Below are 21983 nucleotides of genomic sequence, written 5' to 3' on the forward strand. Positions count from 1 at the left end.
ATCTCTTAGATTTCAGGTTACACATTTCTAACCGGAGTATGATATTTTTTCAGACTTCACATGATTTATTCCATATGTAAACTCCTACTTAAAAAAAAAAATCAGCCATAATTCTTTATTTATTTGTTGATCATGAGTAAGCTTTGTTATTGTAATGCTGTATTAGATGGACTATCTCTTAGACATGGCTATATTCAGATTATCCAAAATTGTGCAATTGTTATTATTGGGTTCTCGTAAATTTGTTCACGACACCTCTCCTGAAAGCAGAACATTAGCTACCAGTTTCCTCAAATTTCTTATATTGCTTTTCACATTTAAAATTCTTAAGTCAGGTCAGCCACTATTTCTTTCTGGTTGTTAATTCCCTACTCAACAGAATTTGCTGGTGGTGCCTTCTTTTCAAGTTGGTTACAATAAGCAGTGCTATTTTTAGTGTAACTGTGTCAATGCATTGGAATGCTCTTCCAAGCTACCTTATACTAGTAAAGTCCCTTGAAAACTTTAAGATCAAACTTTAAATGTATCTTTCAAAAAGCATGTGACCTATGAATTGGGATGTGGGTAGGGATTGGTTGGTATTATATAGGCAACTACTAGATAGCATACTGTTTTCTTTCATCTATTGTTTTTAGTATGATATAATTTCACTTTTTTTTTCTTCTCTTTTTGTATAATAATTTTGTAAACCACTCAGACAATATATGATGGGTGGCATATGACAGCCGAATAAACTATATTGTTAGAGATCACTGTTATTTTTTCAAGAATGCAGTAGCTAAAGGTCAGTATGCCTTGTCCTATGTTAAGCAATGTGCTTCAAGCTTATTTTCCTCTAAAAATGTTTCTTAACAAAATTTCTTTTGTAAAACAAGACTGTAAAATTACTTGCCTCCTTGGTCTTTGCAGGGAGAAGAGGGCATCCCAGGTCCACCTGGACTGAATGGTAAAGAAGGGGAGAAGGTACAGTATTCTTGAAAATTCTATGATGCTTTGCCATTAGATTCCTTTAAAAAAAATTAGTAAAAAAAAATTAGTAATTTGGCCTCTGGGCTCAAGAGCATTACCAAAGAGACCCATATTCAAGTCATTGGTCTAAACAAAAAAGTGGTGGTGGTGAGTCCAAGTTATGGAAGAGGCTTCCCCCTTCTCCAGCCCTCAGTTAGCAAGGTGATGGTAAAAGAGGGTCAAGGTACAGAGAATCGGGAAAAAGACCAAAATAAAATAGCATTTACAAGAGGAGGGCTGTGAAGTGTCTGCCTTTAAGACAATGAACTCAAAGTATGTTGCAGACATTGGCACACATCATCATAGATATAAATAATATATTGTACACTAGGAGTGAAGGAGGTGGGAGGGAGGACAGAATGGGGGGTCCAACTTCTTTTGGGGATGGGGTCGAGAGAGAGGGCTGGCCATTAGTAGCTGATTGGATATTCAGCCCGTTACCTGACTGCATTCTGACCATATGCACAGAACAAAAAGGGGGGGGGGGGGAACCCTCTACATGCAGATAAACAAAAGCAAAGCAAGGAAGTAGGGGTGGACCAAAAGTACTCTATAGCCAGTAGGGTAGAAGATCAGACTTTATTAAGCACCACAGTTGTCTACAGACCCAACATGGGTCCGTGTTTCTTCAGGAATGCTGCCTGCTTCAGAGGTCACAAAAATTGTATAATAGCACTAGTGCTGCTTTCCAAGCAACACAGAAAGGTATGCAGACCTCACAGTGGTTCAATGGGTTCCTAAAGACCAGATCCTACATTGTAAAAATGAATAACCAGCTATCAGCCTCCTGGACCTCAAAATGTGGGGTACCACAGGGCTGACCATTATCACCTACATTGTTCAATATTATAATGACCCCATTTGGGAAAAAACTGGAACAAATGGGTTTCAACCCATTCTTATACACAAACGATGTCACCATCTACATACCTTTTAATAATAATATCACAGAAATAAAAGACAAGGTCAAAATAGGTCTGGACCTTATGGAAAACTGGGCCACAACCTTCAAACTTAAACTAAACAGAGACAAAACTAAATTCCTGGTTTTATCCAGTTCGCATAATCCCACATCATACCAAAAATTCACAATCAACAACCAAACATACCAAATCGAAACACAACTAAAAATATTGGGAATCATTTTTGACAAACACCTATCTCTGGACAGTCAGGTATCAGCAGTCACATCAAATTGCTTCAAAACACTATGGAAACTGAGAAGGATCAGAGACTATTTCCCAAGACAATCATTCCAGCTAATCGTACAATTGTTGATATTGTCAAAACTAGACTACTGTAACACAGCATATGAAGGATGCAAAGAAAGCACACTAAAATCATTGCAAACCGTCCAAAACACGGCAGCAAGGCTGATATTTAAAAAATAAAAATATGAGAGAGCAACCCCACGACTGGAAACTTACATTGGCTACCAATCAAGGCAAGACTATTCTTCAAAATAAGCACCCTCATTTATAAAATACTATTTGGACTGTCTCCAGAATATATACTAGACCTAATCGAATTATCCCCAAGAAATGCAAGACCAGAAACCAGAGGCTACCTACTTCTCCACCTACCAAACTGCAGAAACACAATCTACAAAATCATCTACATGGTCGGATTTAGCTATCTAGTCTCCAAATGGTGGTACTCAGTACCCAAGGCCATAAGAAGCATCACTAACAATCTACAGTTCAGAAAAGAACTGAAATCCTATCTTTTCAAAAAATTCTATAACTAATATCACAAACTGCATATGACCAAGAATACCTTCTAATTTAACTTCACAAACTGTAAAAGTGTAACTGTAAAATTGTAAGCCACTTTGAACCGAAACTTGTTTTTGGAAATAGTGGGTTACAAGAATGTATAAATAAAATGAAAGCGAGTTATAACCTACAGGTATCCTCATTTAGGTAATCACAGAGATGATGTTCTCCAAGTTGCAGCACGTCAATTTGGTGTTTGACGAGCTGCAACTCGGAGAACGACATCTCTGTGATTATCTAAACGAGGATACCCGTATGGTATCACTCACATTCATTGTGAAGTCTGTGTACCTTTCTGCTTTGCTTGGAGAGTAGCACGAGCACTACTATACAGTGTGACCTCTCAAGTAGGTGACATTCCCGCCGAAACATGGCCCCAAGTCGGGTCTGTAGACAATTCTGGTGCTTAATAAAGTCTACCCTACTGGCTGCAGAGTACTTTTGGTCCACCCCTACTTCCTTATTATGCTGTTGCATTCTGACCATAGCCAGAGCCTGCACAAAGCCTAAATATTCATTACTGGTACCTGCATAAGTGCGGGTATTGAATCTCGGGGCCTAATTCAGACCAGGAGTACCTGCTGTTATTCCCACAGAGCCGGTGATTCTATTTGGAAACATCTTTTTTTATCTAGATGTTGAACACCTAGAGAAACAGTTCTCAGTCAGGGCCATGAACAGCCCTGATTTTCAGGGTAACCAAGCTATGCAGATCAATTTTATTCTTTATCTCTTAGATTCACCAGAACTATTCCATTTTCCACAACAGGCCAGCAGTTGTTGGTGGTTATTACATGTGCAGCCAGGCCTAACGTGGTTTGGAATGAGAGATACATTGTGGGCAATAGCATGTGGCTATTAGTGTATGATTTAGTAAGTAGGGTGATTATTTCAATGAGCCTATTATGCATTAGTTTGCATATCAGTATGCTCATTAGCTTGTGCCTAAACCTGATGCTTTATCCATCATCTGTTTAAGCAGTGGCAGGCGCCATAGCCTATACATTAAGGGGTCGATTTTCAGCATGGTTTAAACAGGCAGGAGAGGCTCCTGCCTGCTTAAACCATGTAGTGCTGTCCATCTGCCAATATTCAGCGGCATTTAACCAGCCAGTGTTGCTGAATATTGGCTTTAACCACAAACAGTGAAACCGACCAGTGGAAAGGCGTTCTAGGGTGGAATCAGGGTAGAGCCAGAAGGTATGTGGACAACAGCCATATTTAGAGCCAGTGCTCACATAGTTAACTGGACAAGTAGGACCACATAAATAGCAATCCTAACTTTGCCCAGTTAGCTGTGCAGGTGCTGACACTGAATATTGGCTGGCACATAATGTCTGGGTACTGGTATGAGGAAAGGCTGAAGCAGCTAGGGCTCTTCAGCTTGGAGAAAAGATGGCTGAGGGGAGATATGATAGAGGTCTATAAAATAATGAGTGGAGTGGAACGGGTAGACGTGAATCGTTTGTTTACTCTTTCCAGAAATACTAGGAGTAAGGGGGCATGCAATGAAGCCACAAAGTAGTACATTTAAAACAAATCAGAGAAAATCTTTCTTCACTCAACGTGTAATTCAACCCTGAAATTCATTGCCAGAGTATGTGGTAAAGGCGGTTAGATTAGCGGGATTTAAAAAAGGTTTGGACGGCTTCCTAAAGGAAAAGTCCATAGACCATTATTAAAATGGACTTGGGGAAAATCCACTGCTTATTTCTGGGATAAGCAGCATAAAATGTTTTGAACTTTTGGGGGATCTTGCCAGGTATTTGTGACCTGGATTGGCCACTGTTGGAAACAGGATGTGGGCTTGATGGACCTTTGGTCTTTCCCAGTGTGGCAATACTTATGAAATACTGTGGGCTCCCTCCCATCTATACCCCCACATACAGGATCACCATCTCCTCCCTCCCACAGCCTCCTCCTCCTCCTCTCAACCACCATCTCCACTAGGCCTGCTGGGCCCACCTTTCAAATCTCTGGTAATCTAGGGGTTGATGGGGCAACAGCAATCCCTATTTGCTCCTGCCTGCCTCCACCAAAATGGCTGGTGCGATTTTTAGTGGCAGTCTCGCAGTACTAGCAGTATACTGCGAGACTGCAACTAGAAGTCACAGTAGCCATTATGGTGGGGGAGATGTGATGGGCAGGAGTGAGTGAGTATTGCTCCTACCCCAGTGATCTCCAGACCACCAGCAATTTGAAAGGTAGACCCAGGGGTTTAAAAAAGGAAAAGACGGCTTCCTAAAAAAGGAAAAGTCCATAGACCATTATTAAATTGATTTGGGGAAAATTCACTGCTATTTCTTTGATAAACAGCATAAAATGTATTGAACTTTTTCAGGATCTTGCCAGGTATTTGTGACCTGGATTGGCCACTGCTGGAAACAGGATGCTGGGCTTGATGGACCTTTGGTCTCTCCCAGTATGGCAATACTTATGACCTTCTAGGAGATGAGGGAGGGATCCGGGATAGTGTTCATGAGGGGGGAGTCGCGGGGGGGGGGGGGGGAGGGAGGAGATGATTCTCTATGGAGAGGTCTGGTGGGAGGCAAGACAGAATAGGGGGCCAGGAGGGCTGGATGGCTGTTAGTAGCTTATCCAATATTTTGCTCGCAAATCCCTGACCTCAGCTGAATATCTCACCTAACTGGCTGCATTCTGACCATAGCCAGAGCTCACACAAATCCCAGATATTCAGCACTGGTACCTGACCGCTACTAGCTGAATATTGCTGGTAAGAGGGCAATTCTATAACAGTGTAGCTATGTATAGGCACCTAGAGGGCACCTGATTTTAGCCTATTCTATAAAGGAAAGTAGGCACCTACTTTTCCTGATAAAATACTAGCATAACCAGATATTTATGATTGTATGCAATTAGATGTGAGCACTTAACACCAGCCATAGAACTGGTGTAAATCCTTGAACTTAAATGTCAGAGATGCAGATGCAACTTATAGTATTATATAAATTACATACATAAGAATGAGTCCCACCCAGACTGTCCATATGTGCAACGCTGCCAAAAAGCCAGGATTTCTTTTACGTTAACAATATAGAAAAATCTTTATTTACAGATTCTAATTAAAGGAGGAAAAGACCTCAATTGTCAGTCCTGTGAAGATACAAATTCTCCATACTTTAAGAGCATGGTCATAAAAATCTTATATTAATCAAAGGTGAAACTGTGGGGAAAAAAGTTAACGTATCTTTAATTGTGCAGATCTCTTGCAATACTCCTTTTTGGAGCAGTCTGCCTCATGCAGTGGTAATCTAGTGTTCTGAAACACTGTTTCAGAGCACCGTTTTCATTGAAAACTGTTTCTTTTACTTTAGGTTATGAGTTTTCTAGAAAACATAAGGGCCCTTTTATAAAGGCACGTTAGGCGCTATACATGTGCATAGCACACCTAAATGAAGCTACCACCAAGCTACCGCTCCCCCCGGCAGTAATTTTAGATTTGGTGCTCGCCCATAACACCTGGATTATTTCTTTATTTATTTCTTCCCATACGAATCATTTCCTGCAGTAATCAGCAGTTGGCGCGTGCCAACCGGTCACCGCGCATACTGCTAGATCAGTGGGTGGCATTAAGAGCGGGTTTTGGACCTGCGTCAGTTTCAGTTTTACAGCATGCCCTTTTCCCATCCCATTTAAAAAAAGCCTTTTTTTGCAGACACGGTAAAAACTGGCCCGGCACACGTCCAATACATGCGCTTACACTACCGCAGGCCACCTTTTACTGCAGCTTAGTAAAAGGACCCCATAGTAACTTCCTTGACTAGACTAGTCAAAGACAGAAGCTGTTTTTTAGGGTCTTTTCTGAAATGATTTATCTGAACAACCCCTAGAATCCAAACTTTTAAAGAAGGGCTGTGGTGGTTCTATCATTGGAGCACCAAATTTCCCATCTCTTTCTGCCCTTCAACCCTTCCACCTTAGTCTCTCTCTTTTCCTGCCCTTCAACTCTTCCTTAGTCTCTCTCTCTTGTCTCCCTCCCCTAATGTTCCCTTTTTCGTTCACTTTTAACCTATACAGGGTGAGTTTGATTTGGTATGTGTGGTTCTTCTTTCCTATCCAGATTTTGTTGTTCCTTTCTAATTACTCTTGTTTTTTTAGACTATAGATCACCTTGATCTGGTAAGGTGGTATGGCATATATGAATAAACTGAACTAAATTAGTGGGACCTTGTTGGCAAAAAAATAAATAAATATAATAATTTCAGTACGAGAGCAAGAATTTATTGTTGGTCAAAGCAAACAGCACACTGCCTGGGGAGGGGTTAGGGCCACATGTCCTCTTGCTATCCTGCAGGGGCGTAGCTACAGGTGGGCCTGGATGGGCCCAGGCCCGACCAATCTCGGATCAGGCCCACCCAGTCTCTAACCCGCCAATCAGTGCCTGTCTTCTCAGGTGCTGGTTAGGCTGCACACAGTGCACAGCAGCATTTCAGCCATGTGCAAACCTGAGTACAGCAGCAGCCATCCTAACCTGCTTTATTGTTGCTGCAAGCACGGTGCTTGGAAACAAATCGAGTGTCGGGGCCAAGGGACCTGCTCTATTAAGGCAGTATGCAGTTAGAGTGACTGTGTGTCTTTATCATCCCGGGTGTGGTTGCTGCACTGCTGCATGCTGGTAACTCTAACCCTTCCCCTTCTCCAGCCTTTGAAAAACGGCAGTGTTTAAACCCATTAGTCTTTCTACCAACTACTACTATTACTATTTAACATTTCTAAAGCGCTACCAGGGTTGCGCAGCGCTGTACAATTAACAAAGAAGGACAGTCCCTGCTCAAAGGAGCGTACAATCTAAAGGACAAAAAGGCAGTCAGTCAATGAAATACAAAGTTACCTATACGGCACTCAAAATTTCACTGTACTTTTTAAAGCTCATAAGAAAATGAGCTGTGGTACAGGAAGCTACAGATTCACCCAGTCGCACAGTAGAAAACAAAGTGAGACCCTAGAGTTTAAAATAATCTGCCAAAAACCTTGATAAACAGAGTGAACGATCCATAGGAAAACCAATCTTTGTTATAACATCTACTTTTACGATCTTCTAATCCTATTACGTTCCCATGGGGCAATGTGCTTAGCAAATTAGGATGATTATCTATGTGTTATAGGAGCACGTAGGTGACAGATCAGCCACCCCACATGGCAGGAAGTATAGAGTTAACATCCTACAAACACTTGAGTATTTCTGATTTCTTTTGTGTCCAAAATGCAGCCTGTGCACACTGGTCTGCTCAGATCTCCCCCACAGTGCATCAGACAGTGTGTGACTGTGCCCTGTCAGCACTGAAAGCTCCTGTGTCCCGGATTCCCTAAGCCTGTGGCAAAGTTGGGATCATGAGTGGAGGACCCAGAATAATTTTCCCAGCAGGGCCAGCACCAGTGGCGTTCCTAGCCTCGACGGCACCCGGGGCAGATCGCCGATGCGCCCCCCCCCCCCCCCCCCCCCCGCGAAATGACACCTCCCGGGTGCACGCCGCTGGGGGGGGGCCGCAGTGCGCGCCTGTCTGCTCCGAGTTCGCTACGTTCGCTAAATTCTCTCGTTCGCTGCAGTTCCCTCCCTCTGCCCCGGAACAGGAAGTAACCTGTTCCGGGGCAGAAGGAGGGAGCTGCTGCAGCGAACGAGAGAATTTAGCGAGCGTAGCGAACTGGGACCAGACAGGCGCACGCTGCGGCACACCCCCCCCCCCCCCCCCAGCAGCGTGCACCCGGGGCGGACCGCCCCCCCCTCCTTGGTATGCCACTGGCCAGCACTGATGAACAGGCACTGCAAGCTTGGGCCTCCAGCAGCACAGTCTGCACAACCTGCACACAGACTGCACACCCATCAGGTGCTCAGGAGCAGTAGACCTTTACCTCAGTCTGTAGGAAGCTCAAGCCCAGGTTAAAAAAAGAGAGAGAGCAAGAAAAGAAAAAAATGTTTAAATTTATGTGATGGGGGTGGGCTCTGCACTCTGCAAAATGCTGGTGGGTATTTCGGTGAGGATGCTTTTACAGTGCCCAAGTAATAAAATGTTTTATGTTTAATGTTGGTGGGTTTCTGGGCGAGGGTGGGCTCTGCTCAGGATGTAAAAAAGAAACGTTTTATATTTAATGATGGTAAGCATTAGGGTGTGTATGTGTGTGTGTGTGTGTTTGTGTTTGTGTGTGGTGGTGATGGTGGGGAGATTGGGAAGTGCAAGAGAGATGCCAGACTATGGGGGACATGTAAAGGGTAAGGTAGGACTGATGTCAGGCTACAGGTAGGGATGGAGGGGAGACAAGAGAAGGTTATGGTTGATTCTGGGCTATAGAGATGGATTGGGTGGGGGTAGGGAAGGGTAGGATAGGGCAGGGCTGATGCCATATACAGGACAATTTCAAATTTTTGGTCCTTTATTCTGTAATTGATGAGGGCTGCATGTGACTGAGGTGAGAGATTCTGTTGGTATGGCATGTAGTTTGTATGGGGGATCTAGGAGTTTGACTTGTCTAGCTTTTCCAATGGGACACATATTGCTTGTGTATATTCACTGCTACCTTTTTAAAGGTACTGTTATTGGTATTCATGTTCAGAATTGGTGATAAGGTTTGTAATATATAGGCTCTGAGACGCTTCTTTGCAGGATTTAGTGTTGCTTCACGTATCTGACAGTGAAGGAATTTGAGGTGCTCCCAGAATTTGAATACATTTTTTAATGGAAAGCTGTAAGAGGAAACATTCTAGTTATATTCTGTATGCTACAGTAGGTGGAAAAAAATCTTAATGTTGACAATATGATTTTGCATATGTTTATCATTAAGAATTCTTGAACTTCATGTGGTTTTTGATATGTTAACATTTGTGAAAAATTTAAATGTATTAATTTGTGTAAATGAATGGTTATTGAAATGATTATTGAATTGAGAGTTTTATATTTTCCTTGCAACCTTTTTTTTTTTTAACTAAATAATATTTGGGCTCTTATTTGGTTCTGTCACAAACTGCAGTGTTCAGTGTGTTGCCTAAATGAACATATCTGTTGGGTGTGTCCCAGCCACTGATCTAGATTGTGGGGTTTGGGGCTGCAAAGCTTTAGTAAGAAGGTTACTTTATTATCCTTCTGCTACCCACATTTATGGAAGAGGTTTATGTTGATGCAGGGCAGCTTTTTCTGTGGGCAATAGGCGCAATTTGCAGCTACCACCTCTTAGTAAAAGAGTCCCCGAGTGCACTTTAATTTATTCTACTCATACCTATTTACATAGTGACCACCCATATTAGCTCTGGGCCCACCCAAAATGTCAAGTCTGGCTACGCCACTGCTATCCTGACTGATTTCCCCCTCTCATATAGTCAACCCAGCTGCTCAGGTGCATTCAGAATAGTTTGTGTAACTAAATTAAAAGTTTTCCCCCTCATCTCCACACACATACCCACACACACATTTTCTCTTTTCCTAAGCCCATCTCCCCCATACACACTCTGTATCCCTGTTTACCAGCTCCTTTTCTCAACAGTGTCCTCCAGCTCCATCCCAGCTACTCCCAGTTGCTATCACCATCTCATCCACACCAGTCAGCCTTCCCCATCCTGTCTCCATTTCCAACCTCTTCAAGCTGGCTCTCCCCCCAGGTTTTTAATTCTCCTGTAATTACTACATATATTTGGAGAGCTGAATGGTGCAGGTATGTAGAAAAGAGAACAACTTATATGGATGTAGTACCACTAGCAGGGCTGGAGAGGGAGGCAAGAATCAGGAGGGCCACACTTAGGGACAGTGGGTGCCACCATTGGCCCCCAGGTTTTGCAGTGAAGAGCACTGTTTCAAGGAGAAGAATCTTCTGCCAGTTTAACATAGAGAAACTATTTGAAATCCTGACACTTAAGAGAATGGGACTTGAATGTATGTGTCAGAGAACTGATTACTTTTTCTATGCATTGCAGGGAGATACTGGAGTACTAGGAGTGATTGGACCCACTGGAGTTATTGGGATAGAGGTAATATCTGTACAATTTGCTACACTCTAAGTCCTGTAACTTCTTACTTATTCTTCCCCACAGACATTGGTGAAAAACATTATCTTTGAAAATCTCATCAGTCAACATTCAATATCTATATCTATAATTAGAGCATTTTGTGCTATGATCTGCAAAACATATCCTTACTTTATCATTGGGATCATACAAACTCCAGACAACACCACAAAAGGACAGTCAGTAGAACAGCCAGACACAACTGATGAGCCTCTGTAAAAATTTTAGGGACCCTTCATCTATATCCTTTGAAAGAACACATAGGAAACATACTGATTAATAATGAGACCTTTATAAGGGCCTTCTCAGTATTGAGGACTGCGTTGGCAATTTTTGATCCAGTTGTATAGTAATGTGTACTATTCTCTCATACTGTGCCAACATAACTTTCTAAGAATATCAGCAACTTCTCTAGAGTTTTTATGCTACAGAATTTTTCCTGAAAAATTCACCATTGCCCATGATACATGTTGAAAAAGAGTATACCCTTAACCGTGCCCTGTTCCTGTAATGTGAAAAAGAAATACTAGCTTTAGGCTCTTGATCACATTCTTATGTTAGATTGTATCCATTTCTTTATTGAATTGTATGGTTGAGGTTTTTAGAACCACTAATGACTTCTTTAAAGCATGACTTTGTGAGGGAGAGGGCCCATGACTTTCTGTGAGGGAGGGGACCCAGGAACAATCTAGTAAGGTCTTGACTGTAATAATAATAATAATAAGAAGAAGAAGAAAAAAAGCCCACTCGTGCCATGCTTCTTTGGTTGAGTGATTCTTTTCTATTTATATTTTGGTGTTCCTTTCCATTTTATTCATAATATAGTTGTTATACGTGAACTGCTGCGACCTTTGTCTAGAAGTTGCGGTATATAAAGTTCTCTAATAAACATGAACATATGTTTCTTCAACCTGGCTAGTCTTCAATGCTCTGTTTACCTCTAGTGCTGGTGAAATTTAAGCAGCTTGGCCAGTAAGAGTGACACAGAGCAGGGGACTGACCAGCAGTACTTTTTTCATCTTCAGATGAGTATTGTTTTAAAACAAATTAATATAAGTTTTCTGATAAGCTGAAAGATGTTTGATACAGTAATGAGGAATTAAAAATAATAAGAAAACATTAATAAAAATGATTTAAAATGAAACTGTGGTGCCGATGAGGAGGTAGGTGCTGTAAATCTTGTTGATAAATGAAAGTTTGGATTCAGTCAGTTGCACCATTGAGGCATATACAGTGAAATCTTAGTTGCAAGTGGGTGATCTATTTATAGGATTGGTATATTTATGACCCACAAAAACTTTTGAAAGTGCCAAATAGTTTGGTTTGCTAATCAATAATGGGTATAAAATCCTGCACAAACATGTGTCTCTAGATTAAGTGCCACAATTAAACAAAAGTCCAAATAACTTATCTTTTATAAAGAGCACACCACCTCTGGATCTGACATTGACCAGCTTCAGGGACTCAGGGAACTGCAAAAAAGCAGCTTGTCAGTAAAATCGTACAAACTTTATGAATTCATTAAACAACCAAAAGGCTTAAAACATCTTTATATATCGACATGGTGCTATAATCAGATATCGGTCCAGGCTCACACAAAACATGGCAGCTCCTTTACTTAACGATGTCTCGACCAATCACAGCCTGAAATCAGAAGGAGGCAAAATGATATCATTGCTTCAAAAATACGTGCTCCGTTCAATTTTTGTATTCAGACCAGAAGGTGTTGAAGTTTGTAATTAAAGATCCAAAATTGTTCATGCTGTACTAAGTTTACGACGGTCACCATCCCTTTTTGGTGAGGAATATGATCCAGAACAATTAGAGTTATCTTCTATTTAAGAAGAGAAGAATCTGTGATACCTTATTATTGTAAGCTACATTAGCTACCTATAATCGTTCGATCACAGTTTAAATTATGTACATTAATTTTCCGGTCTTTACAGGGAAACGTTATCTGATAGGTTTTTTTCCCCCTTATTAGGTAGACAGTTGTTGAGAGAGCAGGTTTCTTTACAGTTTTCTGTCATTGAAGTCAGTCAGGTATTTTAGACAGCATTTGTCTTTCATTCAATATCAGGCTGATTCCTTATGGAATTTGCTTCTGGTAGCAGTTTGCTCATTAACTGCGTTATTTCATAAGCAACTTAAAGCAGTGTTATTTGAGCAGTCTGTGGGTTGATGAAAAGTTTAGATTATTATGTGATTTGTTGTATATTCCCAGTTGAATATGCTGGTTTTTTACTGTTTTGTGATTTGCATGGAACTGAAGAGCATGTTGCGGATTATAAGATCAATATAATAAAAATAATAACTTATTTCCATCTTGAATTCAAAGCACTCTGGTGTTCATTTAACTGAATCCGAAAGCACCCCTCTTGGAGAGGAGTACTCTTGAACAAAAAAGATGCATATGGAATATCGGATAAAAACCTGGAGGTATTTTTATGTAAAGCATTTGCAGTGGGCAAAAAATGCATATTGAGACATTGGATGCAGGTAGAGCCACCCTCTGTTTGGCTGTGGAGGAATAAGCTACATGAGCTAATGTTGTGGGAGGCAAGGGAAGCATATGATAACTTGAGGAGAAGAAAGAAATTTCTTAATGTTTGGACTCATTATTTGCAAAATATATCCCATAAAGCCAGAAGTGCTATACTTAACAGGCTAGGACCGATATAATGAAGTATGAGCTCTTCGTGTAAGGGTATAAGGACTGGACAAGGTTTGACTGGAGTGTCAGTAGGAAGCATGAAGTTCCAATCCAGAGGTTGTTGTTCCATTTTCCTTGGGGGGGGGGGGGGGGGGGGGGGGAGGGGGGGAAGATGGGGGGAGGGGGCAATGTTTAAAAAAGTGATAGGACAGACATGTTGTAAGATATGTTGCTGTTATTGAAATATTGGTAAGGTATAAATTGTAAGCATTTATTATGTTTGAATTGAAGTTTGTACATCAATAAAAACTGTTTAAACATAACTGAATCCGAAAAAGTCTAGAGGTTGGTCCTATGTATAGCTTCTTGCACGGACATATAATGCAATAGGCCACATAATCAGATGCACATATTGTAAAGTATCATAACTTATATCTCTTTCCATCTTCTGGATTCTCAAAAATAGACAAAGGCAGCATAATAGCATAATTCTGATGTCGGCCACAAGGGGCATGTCCGAGTACTGTAAAAAGAAACACTTGCTTCATTTACAGGTTTTAATGATGAAGAACTTAGTAAATCTTTGAGATTTTTACTTCTCCGATAAGCAATCTGCAAATTGTAGTCACTTAGAGGGTCTTTTACTAAAGCTTAGCTTGAGTTATCTGCACCCTCCTCCCACTGACTGGATCACAACCACCTCTGGGCATGTCTCCTCCTCTCAAATTATCCCCAGTTATTTCTAGGTTACTGGAGGCCACACGCCTGGTGGTCCCACGATTCCCAGAAAGCACTCACAGACCCAACACACAAACCTCCAGGATTCTTTATCAGTCCAGACAGGCAAAGGCAATAAACAATTATTTATTGTCTTAAAATTGAACAATGAACAAAAATGTGCAATCAGCAAGCAATAACAGGTAACTGAAATATAGATCAATTATAACAATAACTAAACATTTGTTTACTATCTAAGTAGTACCTGGGAAGATCAGGACATATAACTGTTCACTGAGCCTCAGCAAAGAGATCCTGCTCTCTTTTCTTCCTGGCTAAGACTGAACTCAAAACCAGTAACTGCTAGGTAGCTTCAAACTCCAGGCTAATTAGAGCCCAGAACACATTTCAAAAATATACTGCATCTTGTTTCTTGCTTCCTGTTTATGTTAAACTAAAGAAAAGAGCATTCATTTCTCTGTAACAGCTTTACAGCAAAGAAACACCTGCTGGCCAAATAGGAGAAATACACTTCAGGACATAATTAAGACAGGAAAATATCCAATACATTTTACAGGCTTAAAACATACCGTTTCTTCACAAAGCCCAACTCCGATCTGGTCGGTCTCGGGTCCAACAACAGCGAGAGCTGGGAGCTAAGGATTGTGCCATACAATCCACCCAGCCCATAGGTGGCCCCCAAGAAAACCAATCATTCCTACATTAGAGGTAAATACTAAGGGGAGGGGGAGAGAAATTGAGTGAAGACTGGGGAGGCTCAAAAATGAATAAAAAAAGAATAGAACAGAAAAGAAAAAAATTATAACAAAAATGAAAAAATTGGAATGGTTTACAACATCTGAAAAAAATCACTTTGTGCTGCTTTTTTTCAGTTTAGTATTACATTTGTTTGAAACTTTCCCTCTCTTTTATCAAGCTGCACTGCAGTCCCAACACAGCTTATTCAAAGTGAATGGGCTTTGTTGGCATTACTGCAATGGCAGCCACTAGCATGGCTTGATAAAAAAGGGGGCCTTTATTTTTTACTGGCAAAATGCATGCCATTTTAATCGTGTGATTAATCGTGATTACAATTTTTAAGTGTTGCCCAACCCTAATTTTCACACATCATACCCTTCTCCTCCACCCCCCCCTTTGAAATTAGCATGGTAATTAATAGTATCATTTATAAAGCCTTCTGTATTCTCTACAGGATAGGTCAGAATCTTTATATAAATCCTGAAGGTCCTGTTCTATATCACAAACTTCATATTCCCAGCAATGGAGCTATCCTTCTTAGAACATGCCATACAATAAATATTCAGATTGTGATTATCACCTCAAGAGCAGCACAAGCTCCTCACTGCCAGACACTTTGTATAAAGCAGAGGGGTTTTAGTTTGTGTGGTGACTCTATTGGATGCGGAGTCCGCTAGTCCTGAGTATTTTTATTTTGGGTGATAAGGGCCACCTTTGTCAGCTCTTGCCCCAGAGCCTGCTTTCAAACAGGCCAGACACTTTCCAAAATAACATGAAACCCTGCAAAAAGACACTCAAATCCTATACAGTAAAAACTTACCAAGCAATAACAGCCCAGACCTAGAAAAGACAGTGTTATAAATATTAGTGTAATCCGTTGAGTTGGTCGTGAGCCCTTGGGCCCTGGCCGAGGCCAAGGGGAGACCGACCCACCACCACACACCCCAGCTATCCAATACCCCTAAGCTACCCCTCCCCGCAGTCCCTCAGGAAGAAGGGAAACAGGCATACAGGTGGGCCTCGCGGCCGAACCGGAACCCACGCACACAGAGCCACTCGTGCGAGCCTTACGGCTGAACTGGAACCCAATCACACACAGGGAGGGGTGAAAGAACCCAGAGGGCCCCCCGGGCCCCAAGATGCCAGACACGCGCTGAACACCAGCAATAGGGCAGAGGGAGAAACAAAGGACCAGAGCGGGCCACGCCCACCCAGGGGACTAGCGCAGGACAGGGGAACTAACACAGCAACCCCCCCCCCCCCCCCCCACCAGGGTAGGAAGCCCCTGGAAGAAGCCAGAGGAACCAGACACAAAAGGAAGGCAGAAAGCCTTTGCCTCAAACCCACTGTAGACAGAGGCAAACAGAACACAAAGGGTTAAGCTTGTAGAGCCAGCAGAGAGAGAGTTCCATAAATCAACAAACAATCAGAACACTTCCCTTCCCGGAGAGGGAGCAGGGCCGATAGAACAAACACACTGGCAGAGGCAGGAACACCATACACACAGTACACAAAGGGTTAAACTCACTGAGCCAGCAGGCCAGGACACTGGGAAGAGAAATCCTTAAAACAAACAAACAAAGGAGAAGGCTCTCACTCAGCCCAGAGCCCCTGAGGCTGAGCAATGCCCAGCCCCCACTTAACAAACGAGCAGCTGACCCTGATTACAGAGCTACATGCACACACACACAGCAGCAGCTAACCCAGAGGGAAGGAAAAGAATACTCTAACACAACACAGATCACTGTCAGAACCTAGAGCACATTCTGAGAGAAAACTATCAGGCTTTCCAGTTACCACCAAGCGTAAGTAACGCAAAAGCAGAGAAACTCTTCAGCTGCAGGCTAAAGTACTATCCCCTGACGTCAGCACAACCCCTGGCAGCCAATCAGAAGAGACGTCCCCCCCTCCCCCTCAGCCAAACCATCAGAATCATAACATCTAGACTGGATCCTAGAGCACCAGTAAATCTGCTACTGGGAAACTGGAACAAAAGCTGGACTGTTACATAGTCCTATAGAGACACTACATTTTAGCAGACTCAGACATGCAGAACATGGACAGACCCTCACGTGATACAAAATAGGGGACCACAAAAAAAATACAGACAAAAACTGAATGGGGATCCCCAAGTAAGTCAGACTCTATAAACAGTGAAAATATTGGTAAAAGAGAAACAGAAAAGCATTTTGTCCTGTACGCTGCTAAATACAAAAATAGAAAATATGCATATTTCCCAAAGCAGACACATACCAATCCTTAAGAAATATTAAATAAAAATATATTTTCTTTCTCTTTTACCTTTGTTGACTGGATACTTTTCTAATTGAATTGGTGCCAGTCTGTTCCACTACTTGTAGTCTTCTAGATTTTTTCCAGGTTTGCCTTTCCATTTCTTCTCTATATCCGTTTGGCACTGATTTTTCTTCTTTTTTTATGTTTCTTTTTCTCATCTTTCTCTTCCCTGCCTCTGAATCCACCCATGTATGATTTTTACCCTTCATTTTCCCTTTCTTTCACCCTCTAGTACTTAGTCGCCTTCTTTTCATCTCTCATCTCCCTTTCATCTCTCTCCAGCAATTCCATTGCCCCCTCTGTCTTTCTCCTTCCCCAGTCTGCTAATCCCTTCTACCTTTCACCCACTCTCTAGTCTGCCATTTCCATCCTCTGTACTCACCCTCTCAACCCTCATTTACCCTCCACTGTTTCTCATCCCCTCATCAATCCCAGCTCCATCCCTGTCTCTCCTTCCTTCACTTGTCTCCAGGCTATTCTATCTCTTACCTTCTATCCAATCTCATTCCATGCTACTAATCCCAGGGCAAGTAGTTGCTTCCCCATGTCTGACTCAAGAGCAGACTATGGACTTTTCCTCCAGGAACGTGTCCAAACCTTTTTTAAACCCAGATATGGTAACCGCTGTTACTACATCTTTCAGACAAAGAGTTCCAGAGCTTAATTATGAGTGAAAAAATATTTTCTCCTATTTGTTTTAAAAGTATTTCCATGTAACTTCCTCAAGTGTCCCTTAGTCTCTGTACTTTTGGTATGAGTAAAAAATCAATTTACTTCTACTTGTTCTACACCATTCAGGAATTTTTAGACCTCAATCAAATCTCCCCTAACCTCTTTAGCCTTTCCTCATTTGAGAGGAGTTCCATCCCCTTTATCATTTTGGTTGCTCTTCTTTGAAACTTTTCTAATTCCGCTATATATTTTTTTGAGATATGGTGACCAGAACTGAATGCAGTACTCAAGGTGCATTTCCACAATAGAGCTATACAAAGGCATTATAGTATTTTCTGTCTTGTTCACCATCCCTTTCCTAATAATTCCTAGCATCCTGTTTGCTTTTTTGGCTGCTGCCACACACTGACCAAAAGATTTCAGCGTTTTATCTACAACGACACCTAGATCTTTTTCTTGAGTGCTGACCCCCAAGGTGGACCCTAGCATCAGGTAACTATGATTCTGATTATTATTTCCAATATTCATCACCTTGCATTTGTCCACATTAAATTTCATTTGCCATTTGGATGCCCAGTTTTCCAATTTCCTGAGGTCTTCCTGCAATATTTCACAGTCCGCTCATGTTTTAAAAACCTTGAATAGTTTTGTATCATCTGCAAATTTAATCACTCATTCCGATTTCCATATCATTTATAGATATGTTAAATACCACCAGTCCCAATACAGATCCCTGCGGCACTCCACTGTTCACCTTCCTCCATTGAGAGAAATTACTATTTAACCCTACCCTTCCAAATCTACTTGTCTGCCTCTTCCCCTCTCTTCAATCTATGTACAACATTTCACCCCTCTTCCTTCTAACCATGGGCAGCATGTCCCCCTTTACTGTTCCTTCCCTTTTATCCATGTGTTGCATGTTCCTCCTCTTTCTTCCCTTCCATCCATCCATGTGCAGCATGTCCCCCTCCCCTCTTCCCTGTTATCTATATGCAGCATGTCCCCCTCTTCTCTTTTTATTTATGTGCATGTCTCCCTCCTCTCTCCCTTCCATCCATGTGCAGCATGGCCCCTCCCTTCCTTTCTCCTCTCCTGTCCCTTCTATCCATTTGGCAGCATGTTGTCTCTCCTCTCCCTTCCCTTCCCTTCCACCCATGTGCAGCTTCTCCTCTCTCCCTTCCATCCATGAGCACCATGTCCCCCTCTCCTCTTCTCTCCCTTTCCTTCTCTCCTCTCCTCTCCCTTTCCTTCATGGGGAGCTTCTCCCCTCTTCTCTCCCTTCCCTTCATGCAAATGCAACTTTTCCCCTCTACCTCCCCCTGTGGGTCCAGCATCACCTCCTTACCTCCCTGTCTGTCCTTCTTCCCTACAGGCCCTACAAACTTACAGAATTTGCCGGCATTTCTGAAAGTGATTACAACAGACTCCCTCCAGCAGCTCCAAGGCTTTCCCTCTGCTACGTCCTTCCTACAGTGCAACAGGAAGCTGTGACAGAGAGAAGGATCCTGGGATTGGCTGGCCAGAGAGAACCTGTTGTAATCGCCACTGGGCCGGCAATGCTGGTGAACTCTGTAAGTTTGTAGGGCCTTCGGGGAGGGAGGGAGGGAGGGAGGGAGGAAAGGAGATGTGCAGCTTTGGCACTAATTTTCACTAGGGGTGCAAAGGGGGGGGACTAAGATTTGCCCCCCCCCCCCCCAATAGCGATGCCTATGCCTTTCACTAAGTTTCACAAGAAGCAACAAATCTGAGTCATACCATGAGTTAGTTCAGGTTCAGTGTCTGAATTTTGCTAGTCTGAGTTATCATCCTTTCCTTTTACCCCATGATCCAGCATGTTTCTCTCTCTCTTTCCTTCCTCTCCTTCATCCCATGATCCAGCATCTCACCAGTTTACCCTCCTTTTACCCCATGATCCATGTTTCCCTCTTTCTTTCCTCCCTCAACTTCACCCCATTATCCAGCATGTTTCTCTCTTTCCTTCCTCTCCTTCACACCATGATCCAGTATGTTTCATTCTCCTTCCTTCCCTTCACCCCATGATCCAGCATCTCATCATCCTACCCTACCTTCACTCCATGTTCCAGCATGTTTCCCTCTCTCTTTTCTTCTTCCCCTTCACTCCATGATCCAGCATGTTCCCCTCTCTCTTTCCTCCATCCCCTTCACCCCATGATCCAGCATCTCATCATCCTACCCTACCTTCACTCCATGATTCAACATATTTCCCTTTCTCTTTTCTCCCTACCCTTCACCCTATCATCCAACATCTCACCATCCTACCCTCCCATTTTCCAGTATCTCACCTTCCAATCTACCTCTGCCCCGGGTCCAATATCTCTTACTATTCTTTGCTCCCCCTTCCCCTCATTGGCCAGCATGTCTCTATCCTATGCCCCCCCCCCCCCCCCCATTCCTGGATCAGGTATACATTTCCCCATGCAACATCTCCTCACATGTTCCTTTCAGCGTGAATTTCCCCTTCGGAGCACAAACAGTGGCAGTGTTTCACATTCAACTGCCTGCCCTGCATCAGCCCAGGAATCCTTCTCTCTGGCATACTCCACCCTCTTTCCTGTATCTTCCTGTTTCCTCAAGGGTGCACTGGCGCAGCAGAGAAAAGGACTCCTAAGCCAGCGCAGGGCAGGCAGTTAAATGTGAAACGCTGCCACTGTTAGTGCTCTCAAGGGGAAAATCAGGTTGAAAGGTACATGGGGGAATGGGGAGAGAAGCTCAGGATAGCTGCCGCTTGAGGCGGCAGGAGAAAGAGCGGCTCAGGACAGCTATGGAGAGCAGGTGAAAAAAGGTGCTGGTTCACTATACTGGCACATACTGGCACAAGAAAAGCCTTGTATGAAACCATTGGTACTGAAGTAGAAAAGGAACCATAATCCTACACCCTCTACCTTAGCTACGGATCTGGACAGTGAATACGAGGTCAAGACATTATAGATTCTAGACAGGTGTGAGACAAACTCCAATACCACGTTGCTTGGAAGGGGTATGGTCCTGATGAGAACGCCTGGAAACCAGCTACTCAGGTCCATGATCCCCTGTTCGTCAGAAGGTTTCACCATATGTTTTCCTATAGACTGAAACCTAGACTGAGAGGGAGGAGGTATTGTCACAGCCGTAGCCGTGCCCCACACCTCGACTACCTTCTGACTCAGGAGGAGGTGTCAGGGTTGGCCCATGACTTCCCTGGGGTCTCGGCCTGCCTTATTGGTGTCGCAGGACATCCACACTGTGGTGTCCAGCGTGCTGGAAGTCTCGCCTGGAGGCCCATACCACTCCTGTCATGGGCCGGTTAGTGTTCCTGCTGCTAAGCACATGCGCTGAAGAAATACTTTTAAAGGGCCAGCAGTGCCAGGCCACTAGGAGAGAATATAATTTTCAGCCCGACAGCTTTTTAGGAGGACTCACCTTCCTTACCAGTGCCTTATCAACAAGTCTCCTAGTCCTGTCTTAGAGGGTTGCTTCAGCCTTGTTCCGAGTCTTCAGCATTGTTTCAGTACCCACAGCCTTGTTCGAGTCTTCAGCATTGTTCCAGTACCCACAGCCTTGTTCCAGAGTCTTTGGAGGTGTTCCAGTACCTGCAGCCTTGTTCCAAAGTCTTTGTCATTGTTCCAGTACCTGCAGCCTTGTTCCAGTGTCTTTGGCGTTGTTCCAGTCGTATTCTGTATATCCAGTTGACTCCTTCCAGGTCCCTGTTAGTCTACTCCTGTCTTTCAACTAAGGCCACCCCAGGGCCCTTCTTGGACCACTCTCCAGCCTTGCCTCTGCCAGGCGACTCCACCTGCCTAGCCTTTGGGCCTGGTAGGTAGTGCAAACTTGACTGCAGCCTAAGAGCTCACTTACCTTGAGTGCGATAGAAAGGGCCTGAGAAAAACTCTGCAGCACCTGAGCACCTTTCTCAGCAGTCCCCAGATGAAAAATCAAACAGTCCTTCTGGGGATCTAACACCAGATTCATATCCCCAGCCACTATTAAAGGTTTCTCATCATACTGTAAGCACGCCTGAGTTAATTGGGAGAAAAACTCAGCATCTGAAGTGAGAGGGCTATAGACCATCACCAAAATCAATACACATCCCTGC

The 21983-nt window shown here is 43.0% G+C and overlaps 1 protein-coding gene across 2 annotated transcripts in view; it reads left to right on the forward strand.

The window, feature by feature from the left end:
• The window catches only part of LOC115472910 (collagen alpha-1(V) chain-like), a 256126-nt gene that overhangs the window by 129187 nt on the left and 104956 nt on the right, over positions 1-21983 (forward strand). For both annotated transcript variants that reach the window (XM_030207418.1, XM_030207419.1), the window contains exons 23-24: positions 910-963; positions 10705-10758. In XM_030207418.1, coding sequence (XP_030063278.1) covers positions 910-963; positions 10705-10758 — 108 coding nt within the window. The remainder of the gene's footprint in view (positions 1-909; positions 964-10704; positions 10759-21983) is intronic.

This window comes from Microcaecilia unicolor, chromosome 6 (genome assembly GCF_901765095.1).
Source record: "Microcaecilia unicolor chromosome 6, aMicUni1.1, whole genome shotgun sequence".
NCBI classification, from domain to species: Eukaryota; Metazoa; Chordata; class Amphibia; order Gymnophiona; family Siphonopidae; genus Microcaecilia; species Microcaecilia unicolor.